This window comes from Microtus ochrogaster, chromosome 6, assembly GCF_000317375.1.
Source record: "Microtus ochrogaster isolate Prairie Vole_2 chromosome 6, MicOch1.0, whole genome shotgun sequence".
NCBI lineage: Eukaryota > Metazoa > Chordata > Mammalia > Rodentia > Cricetidae > Microtus > Microtus ochrogaster.
In genome coordinates, this window is record NC_022013.1 from 7458123 (window position 1) to 7472435 (window position 14313).

General features: G+C 38.8%; 1 protein-coding gene across 3 annotated transcripts in view; it reads left to right on the forward strand.

Moving 5' to 3' along the window:
- Nucleotides 1–13426, forward strand: part of Dpp10 (dipeptidyl peptidase like 10) — a 1582239-nt gene extending 1568813 nt beyond the window's left edge. For all 3 annotated transcript variants that reach the window (XM_005348249.3, XM_005348248.3, XM_026779943.1), the window contains exons 22-26: nucleotides 5879–5978; nucleotides 6221–6279; nucleotides 6397–6469; nucleotides 10647–10720; nucleotides 12783–13426. In XM_005348249.3, coding sequence (XP_005348306.1) covers nucleotides 5879–5978; nucleotides 6221–6279; nucleotides 6397–6469; nucleotides 10647–10720; nucleotides 12783–12917 — 441 coding nt within the window. In that variant the 3' untranslated portion in view covers nucleotides 12918–13426. The remainder of the gene's footprint in view (nucleotides 1–5878; nucleotides 5979–6220; nucleotides 6280–6396; nucleotides 6470–10646; nucleotides 10721–12782) is intronic.
- Nucleotides 13427–14313: the final 887 nt, after the last annotated feature.

Here is a 14313-nt window from a genome sequence, read left to right on the forward strand (position 1 = left end):
TGTGTGTGTGTGTGTGCACCTCCGTCTTCTCCCCTCCCTGTGTGTGTGTGTGTGTGTGTGTGCACCTCCGTCTTCTCCCCTCCGTGTGTGTGTGTGTGTGTGTGCACCTCCGTCTTCACCCCTCCCTGTGTGTGTGTGTGTGTGTGTGCACCCATGCATGTGGACAGGTGCCATGTTGTATATATAGAGGTCAGAGGGTAATTTTGGGGAGCACTTCTTTCTGCTTACCGTGTGGGTCCTGAGACTCAAACTCAGTTCATCAGACTTAGACACAGACATCCTTATTCTCGACACTATTTCACTGGACAGATTTATTGTTTTTTATAGAATAATTTTGTGGGTTTTTCTACAGTTCTGAAGGATAGAGGGGCAAAAGCAAGATGGTGCATGGGTTGAGTTTCTGAGTCCTCCCGCCTAGCTTGAAAAGGAATGTTTTTTGCTTTGTCTGGTGTCAGCTCACCAGCTAAAAATTAGAAATGTTATTAAACAATTTTATAGTAAATTCCTCTGAGATTAAATAAAATATCTACAAGAAGAGCCCTTAGCTAGTTTTTAAATCTTCTTTTGACTTCCCACTGGAATATTATTTTCTATGTGTACACACAGGTATGTGTACATAACAAATTTTTTCACTGTAATGTTGGATCCTAGACATTATGTGTGATTTATCTAAATGCCCATGTGAATGGCTTCTTTCTCTATTATGCACTAACTGGCTTGTTAGAGTAATGGAAACATTTTAACAGCTATGCATTTAACTGACTATGTGTTTTTTTTTTCTCAGTAATTAGACTTGAGACTTGGAACCATGTAGTTTAAATTATAGTCACTGGAACCTAACCTCAATTCACCTAAATATATATTCATGGGTCTCCTATTTTATTCCTCAAAGCAAAAATTCTTGTTGTGAAATATCACAAAACTCCTAAATCAAAACTTTTCTGAATTGTTTTCTTTTTAAAAAGTTTGATATGAATTGAACCTGCATGAAAAACGTGAGAATTTTATAAACATCATATGAGAAAACAGCATTGCGATGGTCACTTAGCAATGCAGGGAATATGATTATTTACTCCAGCCGATCCTGTGTACTCTATAGCCAGCACTTTTAACAGAGCTATGTGGAGAGCAGGAAGGATGGCCCCACAATTAAAAATACGCACTACTCTTGCAAAGGACCTGTGTTTGTTCCCCACAACCCACATCAGCAGGCTCAAAATTGCTTATACCTCTTCCAGAAGGGGATCTGATGTCCTCTTCTGGCCTCGATGGGCACCTGAACTCACATGCATCCCCACCACAGCCACATATGCAAAACAATTTTAAAAGAGTGAAGTCTACTAATGATAAAATATACAAAGGTCCCATTATTGAATTTCTAGTTGTTATAGAGAAATAAATGGAAGATAAGCAACAAAATATCCAGTGATATGAAGCAGAAATACAGCCAAAGATGGGTGATAAGAAAGGCAGTTTAATTTATGCTTGTTTGTTGCTGGTGTGTGTGTGTGTGTGTGTGTGTGTGTGTGTGTGTGTACATGCATGCACACATGCATGACATGAATGTGTAGAAGTCAGAGGACAACTTGGTGGAGCCAGATCTTTCATTCCACTTTTGAGTGGGTTCCAGGGACTGAACTTAGGTCATCATGTTTAAACAACAAGTGTTTTTATGTGCTGTATATTTTCAGGAGATGTTGAAGTAACAACCTCCCACTAGGAGATCTTGAGGGCATGAGAGCACACAGGAAAAATCAAGGAACATGGCTTCCCAGGGCTGATTTTTGGTTAGAGATAAGACTGACTATAAAACATATTAAACTTGACTTACAAAGAGGAAACCGATATTTACAGTTTTGCATCTCGTTACTTGCAAAAGAACTTCTTAAAGTTTGAAATCACATCAAGCAATTTCTGGAGTTTGTGAAAATGCATAGAATCAGAGCTGAAAAATGCCCGAGTGAACAAAGATTTTGCCACATACACAGGAGACTGTGAGTTCAAATTCCTACAACTCATTTAAAGTCAGATGCAGCAGCCCACACCTGTGACCACACTGCTCTTTCGTAGAGGCTGCAGGTGGAGACAGAAAAGTCCTCAGAACGTCACAGTACAGCCTAGCCTGGTTTATTCAGCAGTGATAAGGAGTTGGAAGATAGATATTCAAAATTGTTCTCTGATTCCTGAATATGCACTGTGGCACAAGAGCAACTACACTATCACAGCATATGTGTGTGTGTGTGTGAGAAAGAGAGAGAGAGAGTCTGTGTGTATATATGTGTGTGTGTGTGTGTCTACACAGACACACATCATACCCATATATAAAGATGTGAAGACTTAAAGAAACAGAATTAATGCAGATAGATACATGGTGATAAAAACTTTGCTAATTCTGAAATACCAAATTAAAAAAAAATATTTTTCTCATTATTTGAGAATTTAATGCATATGTACAATATATTTTAATCATGTTGAAGACTGGGAGTTAGGCAGATCCTAGGTAGACAAATAGATAGGAAAAGGATCTCATAGGTATATCAATGTACTTTTCACTTCAGTGCTTAAAATTGCCAATTTTCTGCTTCGTCTATCTCCCCCAAACAAAGACTTGGTGCTCCCTTTCAGGAGAACTAATCAGGAGGACTTTCAAAATTTTGGGGTTGGTGTTGGGGTGGTACTCTTGTGACAAAACAAATTAGTTTTCCATTTCTTTGTCTGAATTAGCCAATCTCCTACAGAAAAGGAACCCACCCCACTGTCATACATACACTGTTTTGGCTTTTGCAGACAAACTTTAATTCCAGGTTTGGGTCCTCCACTAAAATTTCTGTGAATTTAAAACTATTGATCATAAGAAACCAAGCATTGGCATGGTAGAAGCAGAGCATTTTGAACTGTTGAATGCTTTTCTCCCCACTGAAGGCAAACCACCTCCAATTGGCTGCAGGCCAGTCTAAGGAGCCACAAACTCAGAATGTACTTGAAGTGTAAACTGTTTTAAAAATTAAGCCCAACACCTGCCCATCTAGCGAGAGCTCACATCTGACTCTCACTGCCGTTCACAGTCTGTTTTCCAACAGCTCTTTCAAGTTCAACTTTTGCCTCTGTGAATAAACATGAAATGATTGAGAGGATGGTGAGCAATTATAATTTAATTCATTCTAATTCCTGTCAGTGTTGATTTTTCCCTTTAAAAACAGAAGTTATTTCTCTGAAATAAATCAAATTAAAGCAGCATTTTAGATTTGATTTTTAAATTCCACAGCTTTCACTATCATTAAGTCTTAAAGATTATTTAGCTTCATTACATCCCAAATTTTCATATAAAAAAAATAACGAAACACAGCTCCTCAGGAAGCAAGAAGCAAGGGATGTGTACACCAGATCTCAGGAGAAGAATCCTGGCTGGGACGTCTTCCCAGGCCAAGGCTCTTGTCAAATTTTCATTAGATGGTGTTTGCTGCTGCTATTTGTTTCCTCCCTGTCTCATTCCGTGAGTCTGTTAGGCATCTTTATTGTGTTAGTATACAGTAAGAACCCCCAACTCATATCTAACAGAAGCTGGCAAGATGACTCAGAGGCAAAGGTGCTTGCCACCAAGCCTAATGACCTGAGTTTAATCTCTAGGACCTACAAGGTAAAAGGAAATAACTGACTCCTGAAGGTTGGCCTCTGACCTTGCATGATCAAGCACAGTGGCAGGCGTGTGAATGTACAAATACACACACACACACCACATAATAAAAAAAAAGTAAGTCCAGCAGTATCACAGGCATACCCTTAAAGTTTGTTTAAAATGAAAAGTCTTAACATACCAGAATCCCATCTCTCAGGAATCAGAGGCAGGAGAATAATAGGTTAGAGGCAGTTTAGGCTAATGAAATACTTGTGGGAAAGAATGAGAGAGAGAGAGAGGGAGCGAGAGAGAGAGAGAGAGAGAGAGAGAGAGAGAGAGAGAGAGAGAGAGAGAGAGTCCCACCAGTCTACTGAATTAAACCATTACTGTAAAATGTTTTTAGGTGATTTTTTTTTCCTGAATGATACTGCCATGTAGATTTAAAGTCTATATACAATGATATGATGTCACATATCTCTGTGACAAACTGATTCTTGCAGTGTACATTGAGAGGTAACATCATTGGTTACTTCCTCCATGTTTGTTTTCTTTAGCTTTTGTGCAAAGAACAACTAAAATCTGCTCCTTTGGCAGGAGTCAAACCAATACATTTTAAGCTCATGGCCTCACATTGTGCAAATTTTTCAGGATTTTGTTCCCATTCTCCCTATCAGACACTTGTATCTCCTGCTCTGCTGATCTACCTCAGTTCCTGCACAGCCCCCATGCCATCCCTGTGCCTCCAATAAGCACTGTTTAATTGATTTTGTATATATAAATTAGCACTCACTTCTTCACCACAACCCTAATCTGTTCCTATTCCTTTTCTTCCTCTTCTTCCCCATCATCTCTTTCATCTTCATCTGTGTCTTCTGCCTTTCTTTTTATTTTTTCCTTTCTCTCTATTTTTTTTCCTTCTATTTAATTTGTGCCTTTCCCACTGGTGAGAGTTTCAGCATGTAGCCCTCACCTCTTTTTTTATTTGTTTATTTATTAAAAATTTCTACCTCCTCCCCTCCTCCCATTTTCCTCCCACTCCCCCCATTCCCTCTCCCCCTCCCTCTCCAGTCCTAAGAGCAGTCAGGGTTTCCTGCCCTATGGGAAGTCCAAGGTCCTCCACCCTCCATCCAGGTCTAGAAAGGTGAGCATCCACAGAGACTATGCTCCCACAGGGCCAGTCCATGCAGTAGAATCAAAACTCAGTGCCATTATCCTTGACTTCTCAGTCAGCCCTCATTGTCAGCCACATTCAGAGAGTCACCTCTTAATTGTGCAAAAGGTAGATATCTTATCAACAGATCTCCCTGTAAATATAAATTTCTTACAACCAGAAAAATCCTATATGTCCTATGTCTGGCAGATTTTCTTTTCTTGTCTTCTTTGTGTAAGTGATAACTTGCATGTTTGTGTGTGGAAGGGCGCATATGTTTGCAAATGTGTCCATGCATGAGGACAATTGCATCTGTCATTTCTCAGGCACCATCCACCTTGAGTTTTGATACAAGGTCTCTCATTATCCTAGAACTCACCAAGTAAGCTAGGTTCACCGGCCAGCTTGCTCCAGGTATTCACCTGCCTCCACTGTCCAAACACAAAGACGCGAAGTGTGCACCACAATGCTCAACTTTTTAGTTTTTAAAGTTGGGTTTTGGAAGATCAAACTTAGGACCAAAGGCTTGCATGGGAAACACTTTACTACATGAGCTATCAGTTCAGTTTCTGTCTGTATTTCTCAAAATTACCATCTCAAATTATCCTTATCTGAAGGAGGATTATTGATCCCATTACAGCAGATTCTGTACTCTTAGAGTCACACTTTGGAGTGACAGGCCCTTAGTCTCTGCAAAAAATTGCAAGCAGAGTATATAGTTTGTTCTGTATTTTTAGTGTTTTACTTTCCTTTCATAATTGAACGTAACCACCATTATTATTAAGTATTCAATTAAAATACACACCAAATTGTCTTAAAATGAAATATAAAAGATACTTTATTTCAAATTATTTGGAACATTTTCCAGATACTTGGTGTGAAATCGTGACTTTTTGTGCTATATAATTAATTTCATATTTTACTTAGTTATTAAAAAAGCCTGTTGCATAAATTTTTAAACAGCTGTTGAATCCTCATAAGTACACAGTGATTTTTTTGCATTCCATTATACACTCAGAGACACGGGGATATGTGCATTATTAAACAGCAATCAAAAGGTACAAATATAGTTAGGAATCATTATTATGATTTTTTTTTTTTTTTTTGCTCAGGGGTACGGGGGCTATATTGCAGCAATGATCTTAAAGTCAGATGAGAAGCTTTTCAAATGTGGAGCCGTGGTTGCACCCATCTCAGACATGAGGTTGTATGGTGAGTATGTCCTACAGACAGTCCTAATCTAAGGTATTGATGGGTGCAAAGCAAAATCCCAATGCAGAGAAACTCAATTGAGCTCATTTATCATGTGTTATTAAAGCCTGTTGTGAGTTATCACCTCCCTGATGCAATTGATTTTACCAAAGCATGACAATTGCATTTGAAGTACATGAATAAATAATGAAACGGTACAATTTGCTTCTTCTGATGCTGTTTTCTTTATCCTTTGGTCGCAGCCTCGGCTTTCTCTGAGCGTTACCTTGGTATGCCATCAAAGGAAGAAAGCACTTACCAGGTAACTAAGACAAAAATAACAACAAAAGGCAAAGGTCACTTTTTATTATGAAGATTAGGTTGAATTTCTTCCATTTGGGACTCTCCATACATACAAATACTTGTGTTTTACTTACAGGCCTCCAGTGTACTGCATAACATCCATGGTCTAAAAGAAGAAAATATATTAATAATTCACGGAACTGCTGATAGTATGTATTGTATTTGCTGCTTCTATCTGATGGGAGTTATCCTGTTACAAAGGGACCCATCTCACATGTAGGACTTGTTTCCAGAGGGACCTGTAAGGCTACTGAACAAGAGTACAGGAAGTAACATGGAGAATGAGATGTCTGGCAGGAAATGGGAAGGAAATATGTTATTACTCTCCAGTATCACCTTCTGATATGATAGGGAAACTTGACTTCTGATCTTGCATTCATGTAGACAGCAGCTACTGGCCATTTACAACCAAAGACCATATTGTGACTAGCGTTGACTACGACACAAGAAAATAATTGATGTCAAGATGTGGTTCCATCAGGGCTCAGACCAATGAGTGTGGTATTTGTGTGGGAGTATGTATGAATGTGTAGATTTATGCCTCCATGTTTGGCTATGTATATGGATGTATCCTTTAGTTACAATTAGGTTAGGAGCTATGAAGTCTAAGAGTCATGTGTTAATCTGGGTTCCTACCTGAAATATAAAAAGATGCACAGGAAAACAGTAATGGGCTCGACAAAGAGCAGCTCACGGCTGGTACCCATAGTTTTTTGTTTTACTGTACAACAAACTTCTCACCACAATGTTAAATCTATAAAAGAGAAAAAGAAAGAAAACCTGGTGCAGCCTACACAGGGACCCTTTGTTCTCTTGAGAACTCTTCTGAAAATCCACAGTTATCACATATTGGGCAATGTATTCAGAAAATGATTTAGTTAATAGAAGCATTGCATTATGCACATCTACAGAGAGCACCATGCTTCTAAAGGATGCCATAGTATTAATACCGTCCACATATGTCCATAGCAGTCATGTGAAGTCACTAATTGTTAACCATGTGTCAGAAAGTGCACTAACAGCACTTAGCAATGTCTTATTTGTTCTGCATGAAAATGCTGTCCTACAGAGCTACCATTTTCACACCCAGCCTATTAGAGAAATAAGTGTTGGGAAAGCAGGACTTTACATGGAGATTTGTTCTGGTACTGCAGTTCTTATCTGCTTCACTATGAAACCTGAGCCAGCTGAACCAATAATAGTGAAAATGAGATGATTTTATCTCTAGACGCCACCCTACAATTTTTTAGTACTCTTTGAAACCCATATATTAAATGTCTTAGGGATTTTATTTCTGTGAAGAGACACCATGACAACAGCCATGCTTAAAAAGAAAACATTAAATTGGGGTGGCTCGCTTACAGTTTCAGAGGTTTAACCATTACCATCATGATGGGGAGTATGGCAGTGTGCATGCACATGTAGTACAAAAGTAGTAGCTGAAAGTCCTACATCTTTCAGGCACCAGGAAGGTGACTGAGACACTGGGTGGTATCCTGAGCATAGGAAACCTCAAGGCCCTCCTCCACAGTGACACACTTCCTCTAATAAGGCCATACTCATTCCAACAAAGTCACACCTCCTAAAAGTGCCACTCCCAGAGATTGTGGAGGCCAACCACATCCCAACTTCCAAGTTAAATTGCTGATATTACTGTAATTATGTTTCCTATTTGATTCAGTTTCAGACCAAGTGCTTCACATACCTCATGTTATATAGTGGTTCAGAGGGATATGGGCCATGTCTGTACACAGAGTTCACAGCACACATGTCCACATTCACCACACAGCTCATAGAGAAGCTGACTTGGGGATGTTTGATGACATTCTTTGATTTATTTAATTAACATTTTTTTTCATTTATTTTACTCGAGATTTTCCTCTGTCCTCTCCTCCTGTTCCCTCCCATGGTCCTCCTGCCTCCCATCTACCCCTTCCTAATCCACTCCTCTTCTGTCTCCATTCAGAAAGGTGCAGGCCTCCCATGGGCTTGAACAAAGCATGGCACATCAAGTTGAGGCAGGATCAAGCTCCTCTCCCTACACCAAGGCTGGGAAAGTAATTCTGCATGAGGAGCAGGTTCCCAAAAGACAGCTAAGCATCAATGACAGGTCCTGATCTCACCACTGGGAACCGTACAAACAGACTAGCTATTATTATTGCCCAGAAAAACAATAAACCCATCCATTTACTCAGTCAAACTTTATTGTCCCATTTAGTGCTTTGAAAAAGTCAAATAGCATACAACAGATTTTATACTGAAATCAAAACAGAAAAGAATCAATTGCAAAGTTGTTGAGGGGATAGTTCAGTGAGGACCTAAGATTGGATAAGCTTGGATCCTAGAAACCAAGTAAAGCCGGACATAGTGGTGCACACCTGTAATTAGTTTTCCTAAGGAGAGATGGGAGGAGGAGACAAGAAGGAAAGAACAGAGGAGACTACAGGATGGCTACCATGTAGCCTAGTATGCCCAGTGTACAATGATAGTCTCTGTCTCAAATCAGTTGAAAACCAAGGACTGACACTCAAGGTTGTCCTCTTGTCTCTTGTCTTGTCTCTTGAGCCCATACTCACACATCACACATATTCCCTCTCTCTCTCCCTCCCTCTGCCTCTCTCTCCAGCCCTCCCTCTCACTCCTGCCACAATAGTTCATTTGCATGCTTATCTTTTCAGCCACATCTAAATGTAAACATGATAGAGTCCTTTTCATCTATTTTCCCTTTCATCCTCCAAAATATACGAATTATATGAGGTTATTTTACCTCAAGCATTGCCCATATAAATCTATATTTATAGTCACAAGCATATACCAAGCAAGTTATAGTTATTTAGAATTGGTGATGTTTTTCTTATTAATTATAATAGAAAATTGTTCAGAAAGATCTTGAGCATATTTTAAATGAATGACTCTTTGGAACTGTCTACCCTCTGCTGTATAGAAAGATAATTTGGCACCATAAAATGAGAGCCTAGGGAGGCTAAGACCACTGATAAGGCTGCTCTAGTTTGACAAAGACAGATACAAAATATTAGCTTAAAGTTATTTATAGAAATCTAAGTATACGTATAGAGTGAAACGAATAGCCTAGGCAGAATACAAGCAAAGTCTAGCACAAGAAGATTTGAGTTTCAGGACCAAGCTTAACTAACTAGCTCAGACAAAACCATTACTAACTACAGAACTTCTGAGATGTGTGTTCCAAAGCTTAGGGACCTTCCGTTCAGACAGAAGGAAGATGGAGGGAAAAGAGAAAAAAACAGTTTGGTCTAAATCAAATATTTAACACTGAATAATGAGTGACATACTCTATCTTCTCAACATGGGACATTCAGTTTTAGTATGAGATTTTAATTACATTTATTCATATAGTTACATATTGTGTGTATATATATATATATGCCCATGCTTACAAAAGCATGTGTTTGGGATCAGAGGACAACTTTTGGAAGTCTGTTCTCTACATCATTTATGGGTCCCAGTAATTGATTTCAAGTTGTAAAGCTTCCTGTCTAGCACCCTTTCCTGCTGCGCCATCTCACTGCTGCCCACTTCTGACTTAAAATAATAATATAGTGTCAATTTCTATGAATTTCTAGATTCTAGAAATCCTCAAGTATGTATATGAAGATATTTCACTGTGTTAATGGCAGGCAAGACACTCATTACCTTCAGTGTTTAGAAAGAACTAAATATATAATTAGTTACAAAATAAATTATCTCATGCAAAATACACCTAAATGACCTTATACAGAATTTGGCAGGTGGCTCTCTCATGCAAAGTCCAGAGGTTGGATTCTCCAGAATCCAAGTAAAAAGTAAAGCACAGGTGTGGCGGTGTATGGTTATAATCCCAGTATCGGCAAAATGCTGAGCAAAGACAAGTGGATAAAGGGAACCTGCTGGCCAGCTAAGTTAGCTTATTTATCAAATTCCTAGGCTGTTGAGAGACCATGTCTCAAATAAAGAGTTGAAGGAATTTGAGTAATTTCTTCCAACGTGGTTCCCTGACTTCCACACACACCCAGGAATGTACATATGCACACCCCCTCACAGGAGCAATCACACAAATGTACACATATGTAAAGACTTCCATTGAATACTTAAATTCACCTTAGTAATAGCTCTCATGTTCGTGCTCTGTTTTATGATGTGAAATGAAACTCTGCAATTTTACCTAACAGCTTTCTAGTTAAAATTAATGATGGGCCTTCCAAGTGAATAATGTATGCAAGATACTTATGCTCTTTGGAAAATATATTAAAACTTTCTGGTTCTAATGGATTCATTTCTTTCAAATTTCATAATTTAATATTTTCGCAGCAAAAGTTCATTTCCAACATTCAGCAGAATTGATCAAGCATCTGATAAAAGCTGGGGTGAATTATACTCTGCAGGTAAGCCGCCATTCCGGAAAAGTCTTCTCATCTCAACTTTATATCAGGGTGCTGGAGCTCTCAGTGGGACCTGTGACTTTGTGTCTGTGGCAAGGAAACATCACATTACAAGAGCTCCTGGGAAAGTAAAACATCTCTTGAAAAATGTGTATGTGTGTGTGTGCCTGTGTGTGCCTGTGCATGAGCACATGCATGTGTGTATGCATACTTGCATGTGCATGTGCACATGCTGTGCCCGCATGCATACATGCATGTGTGTGTGTGTGTGTGTGTGTGTGTGTTTGTGTGAGCCACATGGCATGTGTGGATGTTGGAGGACAACAGAGCAAATATCAAATACTTTAGCTTCATGATCATCACCCAGAGGATATAATGGCATGACATCCATTTCGTAGGGCTTGATAGGACATTTCCCGGTTTCCTCACTGGGTAAAGTTGTTAGAACTGATTTCTGGGGCTGGTTCTGTTCACTGCCTCTTCCTTCAAGAGGCTTTCTGTGTTTTCTTTTTCTCTAAACTAACTTCTGGGTTCTCCATTGACTTCACTTTATCATCTTAGCCATTATCCTCATAGGGGTTGGCTAAATAGCTAACACAGACTGACCAGTCATTCTCCTTGGTAATCTGGCGGTCTTCACGACTCCATAATTCTCCACAGGAGCAAAATTAGAAACCCATGGCCAACCCCAAGGTCCCAGCTACTGTGAGCTGTGGCTGGGCCTGTTTGAGCCACAGTCGTACCTTTTCATTTGATGAATAATTTTACAGGTTTAACCCAGAAAAACAAGTGACTAGAAGGCTCTGTGTGAAGTCACCGTGCCCTGGTTCATTTTTCTCAAGAAAATTCTCTAAGAGTTTACTTTTTATGTCTCTGAACCTGCTATAGCAAAAGTCTTTTCACTTTCTGACATGGCCTCAAGGCAAGCGAAGTGATCCTACCCTCCTACAGAGACAGAAAATTCTAACCTCCTTTGCACATTGCATTTTAACTTCTTAGACCCGTCTTAAGGAAGTATATTGCCTTTACTGTAAAACTGACCAGAAAATGTGTGGACATTTTTAAGGTGCATAAAAAACTGATACATAATTGCAAATTCTCTCAAGCAAATACTTTAGAGGTCTGGACCTTGTATTCCAGAAGTTACATGTGTAGTCAAGCAGACTACAATATTTAGGCCACAGTAGTCAAGAAGAACAAGAAAGAGTCTACTATTTTGGCCAACAAGCTATAATTTAAATGAATTTTTGTATTATCTTAGTGAGAAAGGTTTCTGAAAGGAACACTATCTTCTACTAAGATTCTACTAGTGATATCATAGTTTTACCAGCGTGAAGAGACACATGACCAAAGCCATGCTTATAAAAGAAAGCAATTAATTGAAAACTTGCACTTAGTTTCAGAGGTTAATCCATTATCATCATGGTAAAGAACATAGTGTCATGCAGGCAGACATGATGCAACAGAAATAGCGGAGAATTCCATAACCCAATGAAGAGACAGCAGAAAGAGAGAAACTTACTGGATCTTTGAAATCTCAAAGCCCACCCCTAATGACACACTTTCTACAACAAGGTCACACTTCCTAATTCTTCTAATCCTTTCAAATAGTGTCACTTCCTAGTGACTATGAATTCAAATACATGAACCTATGGTGCTCATTTTTATTCAAACCATGACACAAGGTATCTGACAAGAGTTTAAACTCTTGAGTCTAAATAGAGACCCTTCTCACAGGTTTCAGAGAAAAGAGAAATGTCCAAAGCTATGTGGCTGATGAGTATCCCTTAGTACCTGCTTGAAATCAGGTAATTTCTGTTTCCCATGTCATAGCAGAAATGGAAAAGATTCAGCCTTTCAGCTAATATGGGTCGATCCAACCAGATTTAGATTCTTTAGAGAACTTAGAAAACTTTCTTTGGGGAAGTGAGTATTAAAAACTTGCAGGAAATCATAGGAAGGTTAATGTAGAGAGAGAAAGAGGCAGCTGCAGGTAGACCCTAGCTCTGGAAGACCCTAGCCCAACCTAACAGTTACTTGATTTCACCTTTTTCTTTAATGTCAGGTCTATCCAGATGAAGGATATCATGTTTCCGATAAGAGCAAGCACCATTTCTACAGCACAATCCTCAGATTTTTCAGTGATTGTCTAAAGGAAGAAATATCCATGCTGCCTCCAGAACCAGAAGAAGATGAATAACAGACCCTGCTAGACAGTGCTGAAGGGGTTATGGAGGCTCAATGAAACGGAACCAAGGGACTGTCATGTTGTAGACGCTCCAGAATTCCAAGGACAGCTTGAGGAGATGAAACTGGAACAGCACACTCAGAAAGTGAACTAGAACTTGCAGGCAGACGTCCTCATCTACTGTGCTGCCAAGGGTGCAGAAGGTGTTTCATTGTAATGGGAAGTTTCAAGGGTTGGTTTCCTGGGGGAAAAAAAAATTAGTTTCACATTAAAGTAGGAATAGTGCATGTTTCCTTCTGTTATCCCCTTTTGTTCTGTGACTAGTTACCCTCACTTTGATTTCAATGGCCACAATCACCTTTGCATAAAGTGCATAACATACCACCAGTATCATAGTCCCTGATCTTTGATGGCTGAGCTGCAATCTAACATGTTAATGTATCTTTATAATAAGTGCAATTCTCTCATTGTTTATTATTATGCTTAAGAAAATATTCGGTTAATAAACAAAAAGCAGAGTATTTTACATAAAGTTCTGTTTTTAAAAAGGCATTATTAAATGAGTCAAGACTATGTAGAAATATGGATCTCAGCACCTTCCAAAGTCAGGCAGTTGTCAGTAGATAGAATACCTTTAAGTCAACACACACGAGTGTATGTCTCACAATATAATATATATATATATACACGCACGTGTGCATATGCAGACAGTGAGTCAATCTTTATATGTTACTCATGCTACAAAGGGTAAACTTTAATGAATTAGAATGGATAATCTTATAAGGCGGCAATGTGGACACTTTGTTTAATGAGCCAAATATGATGAGACCCTTTTGTTTCCAGTTCAGATTCTAGCGATTGCTTTCCTATAAATGTTTGGGTTGTGTTTGGTATTGTTTTTAGTGGTTAATAGTTTTCTAGTTGCAGTTTACTTTTTTGAATATGATATCTTGTCACATGTAAATTAGATACTTAAATATTAAATTATAGTTTCTGATAAAGAAATTTTGTTAAACAAATGCAATGCCACTGAGTGGCATTTTGCTTTCTTGGTGGAGAAAGCTTTTTTAAAATCTCAGACCTTTAACTTCCAGCTCCCAGTGCAGTAAAGTCAACTCTCATTTTTGTTATAGAAGCAAAAATCTGAATTATTTCATTGTTTCCAGAGTCAACTTACCATTCCATGCCGGACTGATTCATCTGTTGTTGTTTAATTAAGCCCTTGTGGTAAGAATTGGAAATGAAATCTTTTTTATTCATTGCTCCCCAAAATTTACAAATAGCAGTATGTGGTGTTTTATTGAAACGGAAGGCACATGGGTACCAAATCCTCCAATGTGTCTGTCAGCTTGCAGCAGTACATAAGTGAGAATGATAAACAAGACCAACTGTGTGGAATATCAGTCAG